This window comes from Pagrus pagrus, assembly GCF_965226575.1.
Source record: "Pagrus pagrus genome assembly, chromosome: 23".
In the NCBI taxonomy this organism is placed as follows: Eukaryota; Metazoa; Chordata; class Actinopteri; order Spariformes; family Sparidae; genus Pagrus; species Pagrus pagrus.
In genome coordinates this window covers 20,612,007-20,634,470 of record NC_140205.1, presented here as the reverse complement: position 1 = coordinate 20,634,470, position 22,464 = coordinate 20,612,007, and the positions used below count along the sequence as shown (strand labels likewise).

The 22,464-nt window shown below is 41.0% G+C and overlaps 2 protein-coding genes across 3 annotated transcripts in view; one reads left to right on the top strand and one right to left on the bottom strand.

The window, feature by feature from the left end:
- cog5 (component of oligomeric golgi complex 5) overlaps positions 1-22,464 on the bottom strand; it is a 55,578-nt gene that overhangs the window by 23,515 nt on the left and 9,599 nt on the right. The window contains exon 7 of the mRNA XM_084346204.1: positions 3,633-3,763. Coding sequence (XP_084202330.1) covers positions 3,633-3,763 — 131 coding nt within the window. The remainder of the gene's footprint in view (positions 1-3,632; positions 3,764-22,464) is intronic.
- LOC311252662 (G-protein coupled receptor 22-like) lies at positions 11,401-21,172 on the top strand. 2 transcript variants are annotated; one of them, XM_084346005.1, is made up of 5 exons: positions 11,401-11,706; positions 14,897-15,771; positions 17,977-18,118; positions 18,406-18,552; positions 19,541-21,172. In XM_084346005.1, the coding sequence occupies exons 3-5, from the start codon at positions 17,999-18,001 to the stop codon at positions 20,591-20,593; spliced, it is 1,320 nt and encodes a 439-aa protein (XP_084202131.1). In that variant the 5' UTR covers positions 11,401-11,706; positions 14,897-15,771; positions 17,977-17,998; the 3' UTR covers positions 20,594-21,172. The 2 variants fall into 2 exon arrangements, with proteins under 2 accessions (XP_084202131.1, XP_084202132.1); XM_084346006.1 differs by having other exon boundaries at positions 17,951-18,118.

The window sequence follows — 22,464 nt, the reverse complement described above, 5'->3', positions numbered from 1 at the left end:
ATCTAAGTTTGCAGGCTGCCACTGGTTTAAATGAAATACAGGAGGTCAGCAGAACTTCAAGCCTCCTATGTACACTGCTTTCATTTTTAACAACAATGAACAATATTGGAAAAGGTTCACTTCTGTTGTACAAATAATGAGTTGAACTTCTGATCTGCCAGAGTTGGCTTCTGGTTGTTTGTCTCTATGTGTCAGCCCGGTAATGAACTGGTGACCTGTCCAGGTCATACAGCGCATCTTGCCCAATGTCAGCTGGGATCGGCTCCAGCCCCACACCACCCTCCAGAAGAAAAGCGGTTGTAGATAATGGATGGATGGAACTATTCAACCATAATGAAATAGACTATTTTGAAATATGCCATGAAAAAGGATATTTCATTTTCATTTGAAAGCAGCTAAAATCCAGACAAAATTCTAATTCAGTCAGTTGAAGGTCCAGTGTGTAGGGTTTAGTGGAATCTAGTGGTGAGGTTGCAGATCACAACCAACTGAGTACCGGTCCCCACAGCCTCCCCTTCCAAACACGTCGGAGAAATACTATAAAGGCCCCGTCTATAACAGTGTTTGGTTTGTCTGTTCTGGGCTACTGTAGAAGCATGGTGGACTCAGTGGAAGAGGACCTGATCTCTCATCAAAAAGTCCATTCAGAGGTAACGAAAACACAGCTATTATTAATTTCAGGTGATCATACACTCATGAAAACATGAATATTCCATTTCTGCCACAACCTGCCTAAATCCTATATACAGGAACTTAAAATCAAATGTATTAAAATGTAGACAGATCCTTCCCAGGGGTCCTCCAGTCTGACACTTACAGCAGTACTTGATCCATTTACTCATTTTACTAACTTAACAGTATCGTCACATGGTTCTACAGAGAGGTTTGTCCTTTTCAGATCTTCTTTGTCCTCTGGGGTTTTTGTGCTACACAGATTTCCAACAAATCTGCATCCTTGAACGTACCGGCAGGGACAGCAGTCAACACAGTCAGCAGTGGCAGCTATTCTACCACATGATGATTGGCAATACTGACATTTTCTAACAAATGACGCAGACTAAATGTTAAGTGTGATGACTTATCTATCCCAAGGAAATTCAAGTCAAACGCAGGCTCATTTTCATTCAACTGGTCGACAATGATGTGAATTATACACAGTTTGAAAAACATGTCAAACCACAAGTATCGTGGTTAATCATTTTTTTCCCTAAATAATCACTTCAGTCTGCTTGTGATGTCCTAAAATATAACAGTCAGTCCAGCAGCAGTTACAGTTAGGAATACACACTGTGACAGTCTGTCACAACAGTGTTACATTAATCTTTGTTAAAGGCAATGTTTTTGTAAGTCAAGTCATGTAAGTTACATTTGTCACTTTCGAAATGTCACAAGAAAGAAACCACATGAGGCAATATTGTAATCAGCCCCGCTGAGCTAAATACCAACCCTTCTAAATGCCAGGAGGAAAAAAGCCCATTCCAGAATTATATTTAGTTTTCCTTTTCATCTGTCTGAATTTCTCTTAATCCTTCTTCAATCCTGTGCTGCCCCTCCACAGACAGCTTCTGTCTCCTCTCCTCAGGAACTCATGTTGTTTTCCTGACAGAAAAACATGCTCCATGTGCTAAGAGATACTAACAGACAACATAATCAGCTGAGTGATCATTAGTTGTAGCCTTAACAATGTCTAAGAAATGCAAATCTGTTCCTACTTAAACCTGGTTTTAGTATAACCATTCATTTTAAAAGCATCCCTCTCTTGGGATCTCCCTTCACTCATTAAGGGCATGTTAGGATCCAGTGTTTTACCCATCCTCTGGACTAGACCTAAGGATATCTCAGCCTCTGCTGCATCTGTTTTTACCATTCTTTTTTATCCATCTCTTGCGAGTCTCCAAATTTAATGAAAGTACAATGCTAAATCACTGGAGTGCCTTTGTGTTATTGTTCTACTTATTGCCTTTGCCAAGGAGGCTATGTTTTCACCTGTGTCCATTTGTTTGTTGGTCAGTTGGTTGGTTTGTCGGCATAATTTCACAAAAACTACAGAACACATTTCTACGAAAGCTGGATGGAGGATGGCTCTAGAGCCCATTAACCTTTGGTACCAATCCAGATCAAGGATTTTTTTCTCACTGTAATTGCAAGATTGGGTGTTTTTTGTCATTGACATATACTGTATAGGGGGGTGGCGGGGGATCAGCCACATTTAGGTGGATGGTTTCTATGAGTGAGTACAATTTGACACGGATAAAAGGGACTATTGGTTGAGGTATGTGCTCTCCTTAGTTCCAGTCTAGTTACTATTTTTTTTTCTTAATTTCCTGCAGGAGGTTGAAATTGAAATTAACAGTATGATGAGAGGTCGGATTAGATGTCCTGTGAGATTAAGAGGGAGAAGGTTGTGTCATGTAATTCAGATCAGAGCAAACTACCTCTAGGCTGATCAACATTTTATCATCTCTGCATTTGGAGGAAGGACAAAGCACAAGCTGAAACACCACTACAACACTCTCCTGGACACGGACAACATGTCGTCATGGACACTGAACAGACCGTCACACACACACACACACACACACAAGAACATGCTTCCTTTAATGGGACACTGTCCCCTTGAGAACAAGGCTTTCTGGGGCAGATGAAGGTTAGCAGAGCTCACATGTGCTCCCTCTCTCACATGTGTATTATAGGACGACACATATACGACATGCTCGCCTCTCTTCTACTGTTGAGTCACAACCAATAGCTTAACATAGTTTTTAAAAATAAAATGACATCAAATTTCCTTCTGTTTACAGAAATATGAATAAAAATTACCCCCCCCCCCCAAAAAAAAACCACAAAGAACATCTGTGATGTCACATGAGATGTTCACCACAGTCTGGGAAAAAAATAACAAAAAATGTACTACCACTAAACTAAAAAAATAAATGTATTATAGACCGTCAGAGTGCTTTACTTTCTGTGACCCATTTACTCCATTGAAGGAGCCAACATGTGATGTTACCAGCTGGGAACAGGAATAGTAGCTGTGTGGAGTGGCAGGGCTTCTGGGATCTGCTTGGCGAGTGCATTTACGTGAAGAAGTTCATTCTTATTAATATTCAAAGAAAGCTGAAGGTGGAGAGGAGGTGGGTCTCTGCCAGAATAACTTCATTTCCATATAGTCTGATACAGTGAACAGGAATGTACAGCATGTACAGAGCAAACACTCAGTATACTTTTAGCAATGTAGTGGAAGGTCTGATGCTGTATGTCGGAGCATACACCCTACCTGACCAGTGAGTAGGAGAAACTACAGTAACATCAAGATCCTGAACACTTCCTGAACAGCAACCAGACTATAAGGACAGGGTTTTTGCAGTACACCACCCACAAACCTGGCATGCTTGTTTACTCTACTTTTATTCAATATTTAATAATAGAATATTAAATGACATTCTCGAGTAGCTGGTATCCAAATAATGATAGAGTCTCCATAACTGCTGCTGGCGCTCGGCACCAAAAGGGAAAAAAACATTCTGGAGATTGGTATTGCCTACAAGGAGAGGGAGAATTGGAGCCATTGGACAATCTAGAGCAACCAAAAGCAAAACGTTTCTTCTTGTCACAGTGTGTTGTGTTTGTACCTGGATCTCCATGCCCTGCTCCAGCAGTCTCTTTGCCTGGTTCTCCACCTCCAGCCTGGCTCTGCTAATCAGCAGCAAGTCATTCTCAATCACCTCAATGCCGCTCAGATCCACACCTTGTGACAGATAGTCTGGAGCATGAGCGCGCACACACACACACACACACACACACACACACACAAAGAAACCACATGTTAATACATTTTCTAGCTTCTTTTGCATTATCATTCATGTTTACTAACAGTTTGGGGATATTTAAGTGGATTACTTATGAAGATTTTATTGTAGCGATTCTTTTGTGTAGCTTTTTGTGACATGTCAGAATGGTGTTGCTTTAACTGTTACGGTCATTTTTAAGTTGTGGTTAGTGGTGCTGTTGTACTGGAATGAATTATATTGCATTTTCAACTGTTTCCAATGTTTCACCAGTCACTGTACATGCAGAAGGGGAACAGCATATCAGAAATAATATATCGCAGTCCATTTATACTGTCTGTTTCGTCAGTTTTTAGGCTTTTTTGCTGCTCTTGCGTTGGCTCTATGGAACAGCACTTTCCAATTGAAGCAGGTCTAGACAATACTCTTCATTCATTTACAGCAACCCAACATTTGCCCATGAGCAAGGCGAGAAAAAATGAAAAGCTGTTCTTTGCTTAAGAAGCAATAACAGTGTGTTTTCAACCACAGATAAAGCAGTCTGAAGCTTTATAAACTACAGTCTGAAACAGGGATCAATATACTCTTAGAAATATTTAAACAAAGGCAGAGAATCAAATGGTTAATGTCAAATGAAAGAAATGATATTTTATTATTTGCTGTTTCCAGGTAAACGTTACTTTAGGGGATACGAATATCAGTCTGTCAGTCTGAAACTCCATTAACACATCTCTTTTATGATTAAATTATCATTTTCCTGTCATTTAATTTGCATCCAGTTGACAGTAAAGATGGCAGAGGGACTAGTCAGCTTGACAGATTCGTCAACAACACTTCAAAGAATCAAAGGAGCACATCGCACTTCTAACTGCGTGTTAAACATTTCCATTCTGCTCCTGCCTCGGTTTTGTTCGTCCACCCACCTGCTTTGGAAAGCCTGATCGGGCATGAGAGGAAGTCGAAATTGATCTAACACAGTCAATATGTGTGATTTTTGTCCAACAAGTCAAACACAGCTCTACCACGATGAGTCCACCATCAATGGCAGTCAAACTGCTTTCTGCTGCTCACTCTCAGTCAGAAGCACTTCAACACTACCATTCAAAGTAAATTACAAATAGGCTAAACAGCAGAGTTTACAGCTCTTAGTGCTGTTTTTTAATAGATAGCATGAGGAGGATCAGGTGACATGAAGTGTCTCTAAGAGTTCTGAGGCAGTGACGCTGCAGCCATGACTTGTGTGGGAAGTTCACTAAGCAGGAAGGAAGAGAGAAGCAGGGCCAGGCGGAAAGATGAGCAGGCTGGAACATGGAGACACAGTAAGATATGAAGAGAGAAGACAGACAGCAGACAACAGACTGGTGTGTGACTAAACCATGACCTGCTGGTGCAACCTCCTTCTGCAATAGTCTGCACTCAAAATGTATAGCAACAAGAAGCCAGTGAATGGGGCCTTCAATATTTCAGTAACAGAGTTAAAAGCTGCTGAATTAGATAATTATACCATTTTTCGACTTGTCCAAAACCACATTTTTTTTCCTGTTCGATTAAAATCCTCAATAATTGCAAAGACATTACGAAAATGTACATTTCTAATGTAAAATAACATGAAAAATCCGTAAATGTAATGAAATTCAATTCTTTCACAGATCACAATTTAGTTTTTTCTGCAAATGTATCAGAACTTCACACACATTTATCTTTTATCTAATAGATAAGCTGTTACATTCAAGTTAAAAACTCTAATTAACTCTAATTCCTCTGATATGACATGAAAAGCAGTGAGCTTCATTCCTTCAATCTCATGCCATCATTCCTAACAACTGTGGTTTTAATCATCCTGAGTATCCTCATCTTAGTGATCGCCATATGTTTTAAAACAACAATATAGAAAGACATTATGTACGAGGAAACGAGCTATTGATTGAAGAGACGTGAGGGTGTGGGGCCTGATATCAAACCTTTTCCAATGTGCTATTTGTCTTGAGCTGCAGATTGTTTGCTCTTCTTCCCAGAGAGACGGAGACGGAGAGTATTATCAGGCAGGTGGCGGGCTGAGGCACACAGGACCAGGGAATTGGACAGGAGCCACATTCAATTCAAAAGCAATCCCCTCGAAGCCTCAACCCAAGTACAAAGCCTGCCAGAGACCACAATCGAACAGCTGAGCCCTGTATCACTTTGCTTGTTTAGATATGTGTGTTTGTGAGAGAGAGAGAGAGAGAGAGAGAGAGAGAGAGAGAGAGAGAGAGAGAGAGAAATAGAAAGAGGTTGGTCTTTTTCTGACTTGTGTCATAATATGCTCAGAGGGCTGTCTGATATGGCACGCTTGAAGCCACACACATAAACACAGACCACACAGGCCATTGGATATTATGTGTTGGTTCCCAGGGGATAAGCTGTGCTCTGGCACAGATGTGCCCTGGTTTCTGTGCTGGGGGAATTCATTCAGCTCATTCTTTAGAGGACAACAAGATGTTCACCAATAATCAAAGTTACCCAAACATAAAATATGCTTCACCACATTGGAATTTATCACTGTATAGCAGCACTTGAAATTAGCAGCGTGGCAGAGTGTACCCCCCCTTTAGCATCACCTTGGTGATATAGGTAATCAGCAGAGTGGGTTGTGGATGAGAATAGGCAGTAGGGAGGGATGCTTCCCGCTCTCTGAGCATATTTAACAGTCAGGAAATAATTACCATCGAGTGCAAATGAAGAAAGCTGTGTAGGTGAGAGATAAACCTTAAGGGGGTTCATGAAGGAGGCTAAAAACAGACACTACATCTTGCTTCATTAAGTGTTAATACATACTATAGATCGGACCACCCTCAGTAAACTCATTCAGGCTTGTGCATTTAGAATTTGTAGTACTGCACTGAAAACCAATGTTTGGAATATCAAACATTTGTCCCTGTGGTCCTGAAAGGTTTGTAGCCTGCTCCTTTGTGGGGGATGGCAGCTGTCAGGTTGGTTTCACAGCAGCTATAATGGATACAATATGTGGTGATAAAAAAATATCAAAACATCCTCAGATGACTGTCAGATGTGTCCATCTGTAGGCTCACTATGATGCGAACACTCGTATTTTTAAACAAATACTGTACACAAAATATTCCAGCATGAATATTCACTTGCAGTTCGACAGAAGTACTCAAGACTGACTAACTGGTATTTTTAAAGGAATCTCACATTCTTCATGAAAAGACAGAGTTTGCTCAGTTGTCATGGAGATCTCATCTAATGATTAAGGCTGTGGGATGAGATAGAAAGCTCTGTAAAAAGGCTTAAGGTTGGCTAAACGTGGCTTGATGCTCCTATGGGTAAATGTTTGTTTGCTGCTCTCAACCAATCTCTACAAAGTCACCAATAACCAGGTGTCATGTATGTACACTTCAGTTGAATTTACAGACAGTAAAGCTCCATCTATAAATGCAAATGCAGTGAGGGACAACATAACACGGGTCAAATTAAACGGCTGCTTTCTGATCAGTTATGTACATTTTATGGTTTGCTGTAGTACACTCAAAAATTCAAGAAAGACTGAGCACAGATTTGTTTGTGTACTGGTGTTTGTTACTGTGCAGTGACAATAAAGTCATTCTATTCGATGCTAATAAAAGGTCTCCGAAATGAGTGTTTAATGTTAAAATCTTCAGTCTACAAAACAAAAGAGAAGGTACCAATGAAATTACTATTTTCCCCAAATACTTGCGTAACTGCTTGCTTGACTTAATATAATATTCAATATTATTTTGGTTGATTGTTTGCTCGGCACACATTGTCAAGTATCTAATTAAAAAGGAAGTGAGAAGCAAAGCAGACAGCAGCTCTGCCTGAACAACTCATGCCTGAAACAGTGTCTTCAACATAATACGCGTCGAGAGGCAGAGGCTGTACAACTGCCAGGCTGCAGTGTGTACACCATGATGTGCAGCTGTGTGAGCCTCTGCTCATAGGCACAAGGAAGTGTAATCTTACTTTGGTCATCTGATGTAACTAAGGCTGAAAATGGATATTAGACTGTAGCAGGTCTTTGTTAGTCCCACTCTGATTACAATATGCAGTCCCTCCTACAGACTCTTGTGATGTAATTTGCTATTGTTGTACATGCAACATCTATTACTGTCTGTCCGTCCTGGGAGAGGGATCCCTCCTCTGTGGCTCTTCCCGAGGTTTCTAACATCTTTTCGTCCCCCTGCTAAAAGGTTTTTCTCAACATGGCACGTTTTTCCTCACTCAGATCGAGGGTCTAAGGACAGAGGGTGTCATTCACTGTACAGATTGTAGAGCCCACTGAGGCAATGTGAGTGTGATTTTGGGCTTTATAAATAAAACTGGTTTGATTTGATTTGACAATAAGTCAAAATGTGTCAAAAACACAGGTTTAGGCTGCTATTAACACATTTTTGTGATTCGTCCCAATTCTTTCTGTCTCTGTTCCGTGATTAACCACTCTAAGGCTTTTACTGTGACGCAGCTACACGTTAGTAGTAGTGTGAGTGCTAACACCTCATAGCATGACAATGGGTGTACATAAAAATACAGATATTTTTCTGCATGTTTTAATTTGCTTTCACAGCAAGTACATAAATAGGTGTAGACATTCAGTACAGACTTCTTTCGTATCACAGCAGCTTGAAAGGACACTTCATCTCACTTGTTCACAGGGACTCATAACACTGTAGAATGCTCCCCTTCAAAACAGCTTCTTTCATTCATTTAGCAAGAGTACAACGTTTTCAGCCCAGGCTGGCTCTTCACCTGGTAGAGAAAGAGCCTTCTACTGTGTTGCCAGTACTTGTGAAACAGATAGGACCTCTTTTGTTGACTCAGCACCTGGACAAAAAAGAAGAGCATGTGTTTTGCACACTGACATACTTTTAGTCTGGGCCTGGGCTGCAACTAGGGATTGTTTTATGAACAGGTAATTGACTATTTCAATAAATTGTTTGCTATATAAATATGATAACACATGACTACTGCAAGGCACAAGAGCCCAGACTGATTATGTAACGGTCACTTCATACAATCACCAGCCACAAAAAGTGTTCATTTTACACTGGTCTGAAACAGAGTAAAAAAGCAGGCAGTTACACTTAAATGGAGCTAAAATCAGAACTATTTGGTATTAATTTAAATAGTCGAAACTTTATCTGACTAATTTCCACTGAAAAAGAGATATTGTAATGCTTATGAAGTAGCTGTGCCAGCATTACATTAATCCAGTCCACAGGGGCCCTCAAGAGGACTTTCTGCAGACTTCCTGGGAGCCTGCTTGGGGTGTGGACTTCACTGATTTAATTACCCATAATTCATTGCAACATGGATGTGGGCAATGACTTAATTTTAACATTACTTGAATCGTGTAGGCCGGGCATATTATTCAACAACATCATAATACAGAAGTCCAGAGGGTGGAGACTTGGAGGCAGCCAAAGAATGTTGCATCAGAGCCAAAGCAGGTCATTTTTAAATTAATTTATTTTATCGGCTTTCACACACAGAGAAAACACTAATACCGATAATTAGCCAGGCTGATAATCAATATGTCCATAGAAATTAGGGCTGCACCTAACGATTATTTTTTATCGATTAATTTTTGGATTAATCTAACTATTGTTTTTTTTATTACTCGATTAATATCACAACAAATTTACCCAAAATAACATTTTAAAACTTGTCATTTATATTTCAATATTTTATTCAATCATCTTCAATCATCAACAAACAAATATGACAAAGTATGCACTGCAGGGCATTATTCCCCAACAAAAAACAGCCCAGTCTTAAATGGTGATCTGTGCAATCCTAATAGATATTACGTTTGGGTGGGGACAAAAAGTAACTAGTAATAGTAGTAACGAGTAACCAGCATGTTTAACCTACTGTTTGGTTTTATGCCCCAGTTTAAAACACAGCAACGATCTGCATCATCCTGGTTGTTTACTGTTATTTTTAATCCGTCGATAAGGACAAACAATCACTAGCAGTACCAGCATGCTAGTAGCATAACAACATAGCAGCTTTCCACATCCTGGAAAAATATGATTTGCCTCCCCAGTATATCACTGTAAACAGAGTGTTTGAGTTACACCACTACATTTGGTGTCCTCTTCAAGTTGCTAAATATCATGTAGTTGTCCCCACCAAAGGTGACATTTGATTTTCGCCTGTGCAGATTGAAATTTTCAGAAAAGACTGGCTCATCACACCTCATATGTACTTTATGTAGTTAGAGTCCCTCTGCTGCGAGCAGACACATAGAAACCTCCCGGACGGCACATTTTACAAACATAAAAAAAAAAAAAACGCTGATACAACTTCATCCTAGAGGAAACACCATCATTCATAAATGCAAAGCACACACATAAACAGCCCTACAATTGCCTTCACTCATATGCACCTGTGTTTGAAATAGCACAGCTGTGGACTACACAACAGCCAGCAGCCTTCAGGCTAGCCAGTGGACAGCCAAAATATCAGGTTGAAATATTAATGCACCCATTAAACATTTATGGATGTTTTCTATTCCACTCTATTGTGCTTAAAGCTATAATGAAGCCTCTCACATCATCACATCTTCTTTGTTGAGAAAAAGTCTGTAACTGCCTTCCCCCCCCCTGTTTCTACCTCTGCCCTGCTCACATGTAATACTCATATTTTCTCCCTCTATATAATCCTGCTGCCTGCCATTTTACACTCTCTTGTTAAAGACTCGCATCTGGGGGAAAACATGCCTCCTGCTGAGTTGCGCATGTCAGTAAAACAGTCGGACTGGAAACCATCATCTCTGCTTACACTCCTTGAATAAACAGATGAAGATACAATGACCAGATGAGGGAAGATGTGAAAAATCAGGAGTTCTTCTTGTATCAGTGGAGAAGTGTATCCCAAAAGACAACAGATGGGCCCTGATTTGAATTCTGATCCATCAGTCTGCGTTCACTTTGGCCGGTGAGGCGGTTGTTGCCATGCCAATGCCAAGTAGCCCTAATTAGTCCTCTCACTAGCTACCTTGTAGATACGTTCGGCAGGCAATAAGGGCAATGCGGTGACTGTTCCAATGGCAGCCAGATTGTGACCATGAAGCATGTCCATCCGGCAGGTGCTATGCAAACACAAACAGCGGAGGAGTGGCCAAAGTCCTGAGAGGAAGGATGCTGCCATTAGTATTGTCATGGCCACCGTTTTCTACCTGGGCTCTTTAATGAGGGCAAACAAACTTATGGGTAGATGGCTCAGAGGAAAAGAGAAAGAAGCAAGGGCTCAAAGCCAAGAAAGACCTGTGCTGTCCCTGCATACTGGAAACTGACTTATCCCACACTTATTACAGGCAGCAAAACAGATAAAGGTAACAAAGGAGAGATGGAAACATAAAAAATGAGAGCGAAAAAATACACGGAGAGTGTTAAATCCGCTTTGTGAGTCCAATTAGTCTGGCGTAGAGGTGTAAAAGGAAAAAGAGAGGGAGAAGACAGTTTCAGAGAGGGAATAAGACGGAGGAGGAGGAGGACGAGGAGGAGGAGGAGGAGGGAGCAATGGATGAGTAGGAAGGGCTACTGGAGGCAGATACAGAGAGAGGCAGGAAGCAGGACAGAGAGACAAACGGACAGAAAAAGAAGCAGAGCAGAGAGAAGAGAGGGGGAGGCAGAGCAGCAGCGTCAGTTTCTCCCTGGCTCTCTCCAGGGTCTGTGGCTGCATGCTTTCTGCCACTTCAATTTCCATCCAGAAGGGACTCATCAACCGTGTGGCGTAAGATCCTTTAATTATGGACTACTGAGCTACACCTCAGCCACTCAGGCTCATCACCTGTGGGCACAACGCTACCTTTGGGGATTGAAATTACAAAGCCCTGCAGGGAAAGACAGCAGTCCGACAGACCCAAGGATCACTGAAGAACAGTCTTTCTCTAGAGGTAAACTAGCACACACCACAGTCACTCACTGACACTGTTATCTGTGTTCTGGCAGCAACACAATGTCAATGTGTTGTATGAAGGCACTGTAAAATCAACACATTTAGCTCAACATAAACACACACAGCATGCTGACATGTAGTTGAGCCTGCGAGTCACGATTTTAAAGCAGTGATTATTTTGAGTGGAATAATTACACAAAATGAGCGGCTGTCAAACAGCAAGGAACAAGCAGGCTCAGTGCCTCCCAGAGAGACCAGCTCCTCTCATGCACCGCAAAACTAATCAGACTGAAGACAGAAGTTGTTTGGATTTGTCCTAAGACTGAGGTCACCCAGAGGACAGGTATTTCATGGAATGGAAAAGAATTATAAGAACAGCATCACAAACAAGTGTATTAAGTCATCAATCCTGTGCAAAATTGCACATTTGTGTCAGTTAAAAATATTATGGAGACTATAAAACTGCAACAGAGGCTGCTCAAACTACTACTACTACGACTAAGCGTCATGAACTGAGTATCAGAACACAAGACAGTGAAAGCTAAAGGCCAAACATTCCTTTATTTTAAAAAAACTACTTGGGCTGCACCTAGCATTTACTTTCATTGTTGGTCATTATTTTTTTAGTTCACTTAACAAATTATTTAGGTCAGAAAATACTGAAAAACATCCATCAACATGACATTTTCTATTAGCTTGTTTTGTCTAAAACCAACAGTGCAATACCCAAAGATACTCAATTTACATTGAACAGAGAAAGGGGTCAAATCATCATAATTGTGAAGCTGAACTCAATGAATTCTTGGCATTTTGCTAATAAAGTGAATGACTGAACACACTACTAAATGACAAATGATCAAACAGACTACTTGCATTGTTAGCGATTAACTATTGTTGATCAACAAATGGATTAATAAACTAAATTTTTCCCTGACTGATCGATCGGGCCATTGATTTAGAGCTATACTTTATATAACTGCAGCCCGAGGCGGCTCTGGAAGCTGGGCGTTTCGCCAGAACTTGGTAGGCGTGTTGACAGTAGTAGGTGTTCCTTCAGATTACACGTGATTGGCTGATAGGGTTTAGGTGCGACTTTTGCGTGGATAAGGTTAAGGTAAGCCCACTTCTGTCAACATTTCCCACACTCCATGTTTTTATATGGCTAAAATAAACTTTGATTTTTCCAGGACAGAGAACAAGCAATGTGGGCTATAACCCACATGAAACACACATAAAGTGCATAAACTGTAAAGGTAATAGTGGATTATGAGGTTCATACCAATAATTGCCTTCACGAGGCGAACGTGAAGTGTATTGCGAACTCTCTGTGCAATAACTGAGATACTTAGCAGAGCAGCAAACTCCAGCAGTAACAAATGAGCCCGATTGTACAACACACGTTGCAGAACCTAAACAACTTAAACCAACTCTGAGGTGAGGAAAATAACTCAATGTTCAGTCTGTTTCATCTCCAAAAGCCTGCTCGTCCAGCGTCTTGGACAGTGATGGCTTTCCCAGGAGCTCACAGTGCAGCAGAGAGGCTGCTCTCACTGCTGGAGGCATGATGTTAATAACAACACAGCAGAGCACTCCGCCTCCCCTTACTCTGTTATTCTCATGCAGGCAGGACACTGTTACATTTGCTATTAAAACATTTCACTGTGGAGTTAATTTTTTTAATCAAAAAGGCTGTGGATCATTCATCTTATCTGCCAGTTGGTCTGGCACACAGTACAGAGGAGGAGAAGATTGAAAATAGTGCCCCTTTTCTATTCATTCAATCCAGAATGGGTTTTAAACCGAGATTCTGATTTGAATCTGCATCTGAGTATCATAACATTATTGAATTGGGACATAAGCGCCTTATTTTTAACATGTTTTTTAAACTAAACAGAGGGGCAGCTCAGTTGGAACAGAGATATAATGGCTGGGAAGCTCACCAGTGACATCTGTTGGTTAAGCCCACACCAGGCCCCCATCAAAAATGTAGACGCACACAATTGCAATTTTTTTTTGGCAAAATAGTCGAATTTATGTTCATAATGAAACAATGACATTAAATAACCAGTAAAAACAGAACATTGAAAGCACTGAGATGTTGAAGTTTAGCTCCCTCTTGTAAGCATTCGCTCAGTGTGAAATATCTGGGACTAAAATACAGAATAAAAAGTTTGCTGCTCTGGTTCTGCTCCGGCTCTGATCATTATCCTCAAAGTAAACACACAATTCCTCACCCACGGTTGCAACATTTTACTTTCAGGAAAGAAAACATCTCTACAAAAACGACACTCATCCGCTGCGCCGGCCCCCATCAAAAGATACTTGCCATCGGGCCAAAAATGTTTGGGGGGACCCTGCCATGTTTTAGATGTTGTTCACTTCTACTCAAATGGAAACTTTGAGCTGGCAGAATCTTAGACAACCATAATACAAATGTTACTACAAATAAAGCAGGAGAAGCTGTAGCTTGAGAACAGCCAGTATTGATTTAGAATGCTGATGAGATTGTTACATCAGAGCTTAAAATAGCCAATAAGAATACAGTTTTGTCGGGGGCCCCCTGGCAGCTCAACTGGTAGAGCATGTACCGTGAATTAAGGCCAAATCCTAGAAGCAGCAGTCAAGGTTTTATTCCAGCCCAGACCCTTTGCTGCACATCATCTTCAGACCCATTTCTTCATTTTACAAAAACAAGGAGTCAAAGTTGCAGCCTTACAGAACACATTACCCAAATGGAAACGGTCTGATATTGGCCACATTTTTATCTAGCCTCTGTCTGTTCATGAATGAGTGAACATGACCAGACCTTCCATTCAAGCTTTCAGTTCTTGACATCCCTCGCTACTCACACTCAAAATCTTTTCAAATTTAAAATCTCAAGCAAATCCAGCTGAGAAGTGAACAAAGAACTGATTAAAACCAACTGTGGCCAGTTGTTGTGACAGACAGACAGCATTTCATTTTATACACAGTCTGCAGTGAAAGACAAAAGGCAAGGCATCAAACACATGTTCAGTACATGCACAAACACTACACAAGCAAATAGCCAGGCGTCCAATAAGCACAAGAAGGAGCAAGCTATCCGTCGGGGATGATAATGAGAGACGCAAGAGACATGTGATGCAACATGCTGACCCAAATTTATTTCATACATTTTAACTGAAATCTTCTTGCCTTTCCCTCTGCAGGATTAAACATGGAACGCGAATGAAGAAGATGAACAAGGAAAGGTGATGATCAATCAGTTCAACAATCAGTTCCTCTCTCACTGTTGTGACAGATAAAGGAGAAGTAAGTAGTGACTGTGAATGTCCACGCGTCGAAGGAATCAGTCTCTTTGAACCTACATCCAGGTCTCTGACCTTTGGTGCAACTCTGCCCCCCCTTGGATCACAGGGAAGTGAAGGGTTTGACTGACTCGCGCCCAGAGGAACAACCACACAACCTTGTTTTCTTTTTCTGGCGGAGCCTCCCCTCTATTCTCTCATGTCTGCTATTCTCTGGAACATGTCATGGAAAAACTGACGTGGTCTCACATAAGGTGCTATGGACCATACCGGGATATTCACCATGTCTAGAGAGATAAACAGATGAGTGTGAAAGATGTGTAATACCTGAAATGTGGGAAATAGTGGAGAGAGGATTGTTCTGACACTGGCATTATTTTCAGGCAGAGATGAGACTGAAGGCAATGGTCCAAGCACAACGGACAATGAGGAGACAGAGCTATGCATGAAAGAAAGCATTGATCTAAGTGCACCGCACTGATGTTGCAAACCACATGCCCCCCAATGAGGGGCGGGTTTGTGTTGCTCTCTGTGTTTCACAAACAGACTACGCTCCTCGCCTGAGTGGAGTATCCCCATAGCCGAAGCTTGCAGAAGACTTTTCAATGTTCATCAGATTTTAATATGATCGCCAAAAGAATGCTGCACATCAGCCAGATGAAGTGAAGATTGATTTTGTCCAGGCTGAACATGGTGGAATAGTTTGACATGCTCCACTTTCCTTGTGGCCACTTCGATCGCTGCTGAGCTGGAGAAGACACTGCTGGGGGGAAGTGGTGAGTTTAAGCCTCATATCACACCTGCAGTAAGTTTTCTCTGAACACTACGTACACCAACGTCTGTAAAAAAAAACACATATTATAGTATTTTTGTATTTTGTTTTTAGACTCGACACAAGCTAACCAGGACTGTTAAGTAACTCATCTGTCTTTTAACTTCTATCTGACTGTCTGTTTTCGGAAAGTTAAAAAAGCTGTCTGCTCTTTGCCATAACAAACCTTCTCTGCTGCTAAAACCAGTGCGCCCTGAAACAAACTGCCAAACTGTCTGGTACTCACAACTCAACACTGACAATATAGCATTTGGCTTTGATGGCGTAAACTGATAAAATATAAATATTGGTGCCAGACTTCTGATCTACAGTGAAGAAAGTAGTGTCTGGTGCCTTCTCTGTGTGTTTGATTACCCCTTGACATTTGAAGAACCTTCCTCTTCGTATGTTGATGAAGGTTCTCAGTCTGTGCTGTATCGTAGGCAACTGGATGTGTTTCATCATCGACATTCCCTATGTCTCGGGAACATCTGAGAAACTCAGGAGGATCTTTAATAAACATCATATCCTGGTTCACTTCGAACCTACCAACACACTGAGGCAGAATCTGTCCATCCTAAGGACTAAACACCCATTGATAAGCAGAGTAGTGTAGTTGATGCTGTTCAATGCAGCCAGGACTGCACAGATCTGTACATTGGGGAAACAAAACAACTTCTCCATAAACGAATGGCACAACACAGGAGGGCCAACTCCTCAGGTCAAGACTCTGCTGTCCACTTACATCTGAAGGAGAAACATCATTCCCTTGAGGACAACAATGTAAACATGTTGTCCAGAGAAGACAGATGGTTTGAAAGAGGAGTAAAAGAATCCATCTATGTCAAAGTGTAATGACCGTCTTTGAACAGAGGAGGTGGCCTAAGACATTACTCATCACCCACCTACAATGCAGCACTGAGTTCCCTCCCCAGACAGCTTAACAACCATCCACACCTGGGCTCACCTAGCCCTAGCAATCCACATGAAGGCCGGTTTGACCAATGACCCACAAGTGGCCCTAACGACTCTGAAACTCAGAGCTCACACGTGTCCTTATCGACTCTGTAAGGACACTCCCACACAGAGTTTAAAAGCCTGCAGCTCCTCCAGTTAGTTAGAACTGAAGAAGCCTCTGAAACAGGTCCACTTGCCTACGATACAGCACTTAGTTAATTCATTATTGAGCAGTGGCCCAGGTTTGATTCCAACCGGCAGCCCTTTCCTGCATGTCTTCCCCGCTCTCTCTACCCCCTTTCCTGTCTGACACATTATCTGTCCTGTCCCAGTAAGGGCCAAAAATAATCTAAAAAAGAATTTTGCCAAGGGATAATCTGTTCAGTCACAAGATTTGTTACGCAAGTAGGGTCCCATATTCCTGATGTTCCCATGAAAAACAAATCACTAGCATGTGAAAAACAGTGTACTTTTCAAAAACTTTGGTTTCGTTTCAACATGAATTCGAATTAGTATCCTGAAAAAGCACATTTAATGTACAAGTTGATGTTATGACAGAAATATTTTGTTTATTTTACTTCAGCATTATGAAATCACCCTAAAAATGTAAAATCCCACTGATATGATGTACACTTTTTCTATTTGTAGAGGTATTCAAATGATCCCTGACAAGCAAAACATATTTCAGCATTCTTTGTAGTAAAAATGAGACTTGCATGCTGAGCAGTTTTTGGCAGATGATTTATACTGCACAAGTAGCAGATGATCAAGGCCGATATTCATCATTTTTCCTGATTATCTGTATTTTTCTGTCCAACTGCCAAAAATAAAATATCTTTAAAAATGTGCGACTTTAGCTCTGACACAGCATCCTTTGTCTGTAATCACCTCTCTGTGGTCTCACTCAATGTCCCGCCCACAACACCACCTGAGTGGTTACATGTCACAAGTAACAGCCTATCATTAGTGAATCATCTGAGCCTGCAAAGAAACTAGCAAGTAAAGTTATCAAATAAGTGTAGTGGAGTAGAAGTATAAAGTAGCAGTAGCAATGAAAATAATCAAATAAAGTACGTAAAGTTGTACTTAAGTACAGCATGTGAGTAAATTGATTGAAGTTATTTTGACACATAGTTATTTATTTTTACTGCAAATGTAAATTGTAAAATTTCGCTCCATTTTAACAGACTTCTTTGTGCAATCCGCTCTCCAGGCCTCTTCCTCTCATCAGGATAATGCACACATCCCCAGTGCTGATCTCTGCAGCCACCATGAGCAACATGACGGTGCTTGACACTGCTAACCCCTATGACCCTGACATGACCCCCGAGGCCATCTACCCCATCAGCTTCCAGGTAATTCAACAGGCTCACACATACATCAATGTGACATGATAGCATTATATCCTTTTGCAAGCAGTTTAATCTACAGAGATCTTCTTTGTTTATGATATTTTTAGGGAAACTGGTAAAAAATGTTTGGCTCATTAATGTGTTGGGAATTTGGATTTTGGATACTAAAAAACAGGGTGACTTCCTGTTTATATAAATTGAAATCTTCTACATTATCATTATCACACATTATCATGGCTACATAACATTAAATGTCACACTAAATGCCACCATGCTCTTTCTGTTGGTAGGTTTCTCTGACAGGCTTCCTGCTTTTGGAAATAGTTTTGGGCTTGAGCTCCAATCTCACTGTGCTCGTCCTCTACTGTATGAAACAGAACCTCATCAGCTCCGTTTCCAACATCATCACCATGAACCTGCATGTGGTGGATGTGTTGGTGAGTCTTATCAGTTACTTTTGTTGCCAACAGGGATTTAACATACGAACACTTCTAGAGCGACAAAAATGACCTGTCAGCCCTGCTGAATCCACCACTTTGTTTGTACACATCGGCTGCGTCAGTCAGTAGGCTGAGACTGGAAGTTCCACTCCGTTCATCAGGAACACAATGCTTTTAGTTTCAAAAAGGGCCAACACACCTACTGCTGTCAGTCATCAGACAGTGAGATAAATACAGGAGGTCTGATAATGTACTACAGACAATCATAGGAACTAGGGCTGCCCCAAAATGTTGACGATATGACTCATAAGTGGAATCTCATTTCCACAGTTGAATCACTGCTTTCCCATGCTCTGGGCTCCTGTGCTGATTGCAGCAAAGTCGACTATACTACTTTGTTAACCAGACGCTGGTAGAGCGCCCTCTACTGCCATCATCTGTGTTTATTACAACTTGGCTTTTAGTTTTGTAGCTTTCTGCAGCACTTTCTGACGATGATTACAAAGCACTCACCATTGACAACTGGCCAAAAACTGAGATTTTGTAATGAAGCACCATCACTTTGATAACATTATTATCAAATTAATATAAATAGCCAGAGCTACAAAAATAAAACCCAGAGTAGAAAAAAATAATAATTAAAAAATGCACTAGTAACTACAGTTCTCAAATAAATGAAATGACTAACAAGTGCACTAATGTAACTCTGTGTAAGTATGCAGAAGGAGAAAATTGAATTACTAAAGTACAGCACCTCAAAATTGTACTTAAGTACTAGGGTGAATGTACTTGGTTACATTCCATCACTGTTTCTTCAGCAACCATAAGGCCAATAATTCCTTTACCAAATCAGCTGTGGGTGACAGTAATGATTACAGTTTATTCTCTGGACTGACACAATCTTATCGTACAATTTAGAATCTGATTAGATGGAAACATATAGAACGCATTCAGCACGTGACCTGAATTTCTGTCTTGTTTCCAGGTGTGTGTATGCTGCATCCCACTGACAGCCGTGGTGGTGTTACTTCCTCTAGAGGCGGACACGGCCATGATCCGTTGTTTCCATGAGGCCTGCGTCTCCTTTGCAAGTGTAGCTACAGCTGCCAATGTATTGGCCATCACGGTGGACCGCTACGACATCTCAGTGCGGCCTGCGAACCGCGTGCTGACGATGGGCCGAGCTGTAGCTCTACTGGGATCCATCTGGGCTCTATCCTTTTTCAGTTTCCTGGTTCCCTTTATGGAAGTGGGCTTCTTCATCAGCTCGGGTTCAGACCTTGTGAACCAGACTGCAGTGGTCACAGTGGCTCAAACAAATGAGTACTACACAGAGCTGGGTTTGTACTATCATCTGCTAGCACAGATCCCCATATTCTTTTTTACGGCTGTGGTAATGCTAGTGACTTACTACAAGATCCTTCAGGCACTTAACATTCGCATTGGGACACGCTTTCAGCACAACCTACCTAAAAAGAAGCAAAGGAGCAAAAACACTATCTCTTTGAGCACTGCAACACAGGCAGAGTCGACTGATGCTTCTCAGAGCAGCACAGGAGTCAGAGCAGGTGGGAGTGCACCACTGGGCATGCGCGCATCAGTGTCAGTCATTATTGCACTAAGACGAGCAGTAAAGCGTCATCGGGAGAGACGGGAGAGGCAGAAACGAGTCTTCAGGATGTCTCTGCTCATCATCTCCACATTCCTTCTTTGTTGGACTCCAATTACTGTGCTCAACACCATCATCCTCAGCACTGGGCCCAGTGATTTTACAGTTCGCCTCCGCCTTGGCTTCCTTGTGATGGCCTACGGAACCACTATCTTTCACCCACTCCTCTATGCCTTCACTCGGCAGAAGTTCCAAAAGGTTTTGAAAAGCAAGATGAAGAAGAGGGTGGTGTCTGTAGTAGAAGCTGACCCTACACCAAACAATGTGGTCATACATAACTCATGGATTGACCCGAGGAGAAACAAGAAGGTCACCTTCGAGGACACAGAAGCCAGACAAAAATGTCTATGCTCGCAGGATGCCGAGTAATAGGATAAACTAAAATGTGAATATGTCAAATATGTACAGTAAATGGGGATTGGTTCCATTCCACTCAAGTAACTATGGCAGAAACATTTTAAAAATTGGCATTTTAGATGGAGACAGTTTGTTCCTTCAATTAGAGAGGTAGAAAGCATTTGACAAAAATCAAGGAAAAATATTCTAAAAATCTAAACAAGCTAAACAGACAGGTGCTCATTAACACTGGAGAAGATAAGAAGTAATAAACCCACAAAGGCTAGGTGTTTCCTAAAAATAAACATCACCATCAAAAGGGAAACTACTAGCAGCTGAATGTGTGTGAGTTCAAGGATTGCATTTTTGCCACAGCACAAAGGATGTCTCAAAATAGGTGTAGTCGGCTCACAGAGAGTAATTTATTGCTATTTATTGTGGAATGTCGTGGAGTGTTCAGTCAAGAACAATTCAGTCATAACTCTGTATCTAAGCAACAGTGCTTGTTGTTCTCTGGTTAGTGTAATATGAGACATAAGTCTATTGTATGTACAGTCACAAAATACCTTGATATTGTTTGTCACCATTTGTAATAAACAACCAAAGCCACAATATGTGTCAGTGTCCCGCTGCTCTCTTTAGCTTCTCCATGTGGAAACGGGTATTAGAAAGACTGCATCAGACCATTTGGACACTGTGTTTCTCCTTCATTTGCCTCAGAGGTCACCTCTGTCTGTCATGTAGATCAAGTCCACCATCAAGTAAATAAGGCACATCCTTTGAATCTTTAGTTCAAAATAAGGCCACTCTTTTTTGCAAGAAAAAAATAATTAATTATTCAATTAGGTCTAAAGAGGAGGAGGTACAGATCATTACACTACCAGGACATCCCTTTTCTCCAACCAATACAATGTATTTGTTTGAAAGACACATGTACCATTTCCTAAAGACCTTAAACAGCCTGTGTGGTTTTAAGATAAGCAGCTATATGAAGGTCCATATTGATAGGGAGAAATGACAAAAGAGAGCATTGCTGAAAATCTGCCATTTGAACATGGAAAGACAATTTAAAAATGAAGTAGTAATGATACTTGCAAATTATATTCCATTTATCAAATGCACTGTCGCCCCAATCGGTCATGTCTTGTTGTCCTGTCAATAAAGAAGGCAATCATTCTCTTCATAAGTAACTAACAAGCCATGCTGAACTGAGAAGTGGAAGCATCCTGTAATTGTGAATAATGATTGTTGTTTTCTAAATTGCAACTGCCCTACAGTATTGTTACCATAACAACAAACATGAAGTCATCCGTCACTAAAAGGAGCTTAGGCATCTCGAATCAATGAGACAAAACTTCAAATTAAGGTTTTGGATTCTTTTCATGGGATCTTTCTTGTTATTTCAGAAAGAGTGACGGCCCGATGGCAGTCTGAACCACAACAAAAGGTCACAGGTTTGATCTGCACTTTAGCAAAATTCATAGGACATTAACATCACTACCTGCTTACTTCATGCAGGGGATCAAACTATCAACGTCAGTTAAATGCTTTATATGTAAACAGAACTTGGGAACCAAAGAAATGAAAACGATGATGAAAATGATCTCTCCGTGGTAAGTCTGATTCAGTGCTATATATAGTGGCTTGTTTGAAGGAAGCGTTTTACATATTTTGGAAGGATAAAGAAACCCAAAGCAAAATGTTACCAGACACATGGGTTTCACATGACCATTTTTCCAATATATTAAATATCTATGTTATTACACAATTTTAATGTTTGTACTGAGTTTCTTACAACAGCTGCTATTTGCATTTCAAGCAAATTTGATTCAACTAAGACCAAGACGTTGGCGGACATGTGCACAAGGACGATGCTCACACACTGATGTTAAACAGATACGTTC

Excerpts from the sequence above, each read along its gene's own strand:
- LOC311252662 (XM_084346005.1), top strand. The coding sequence starts at position 17,999 with ATGCACACATCCCCAGTGCTGATCTCTGCAGCCACCATGAGCAACATG. Across the intron at positions 18,119-18,405 it reads TCTACCCCATCAGCTTCCAG|GTTTCTCTGACAGGCTTCCT; the intron begins GTAATTCAACAG and ends TTCTGTTGGTAG. Across the intron at positions 18,553-19,540 it reads TGCATGTGGTGGATGTGTTG|GTGTGTGTATGCTGCATCCC; the intron begins GTGAGTCTTATC and ends TCTTGTTTCCAG.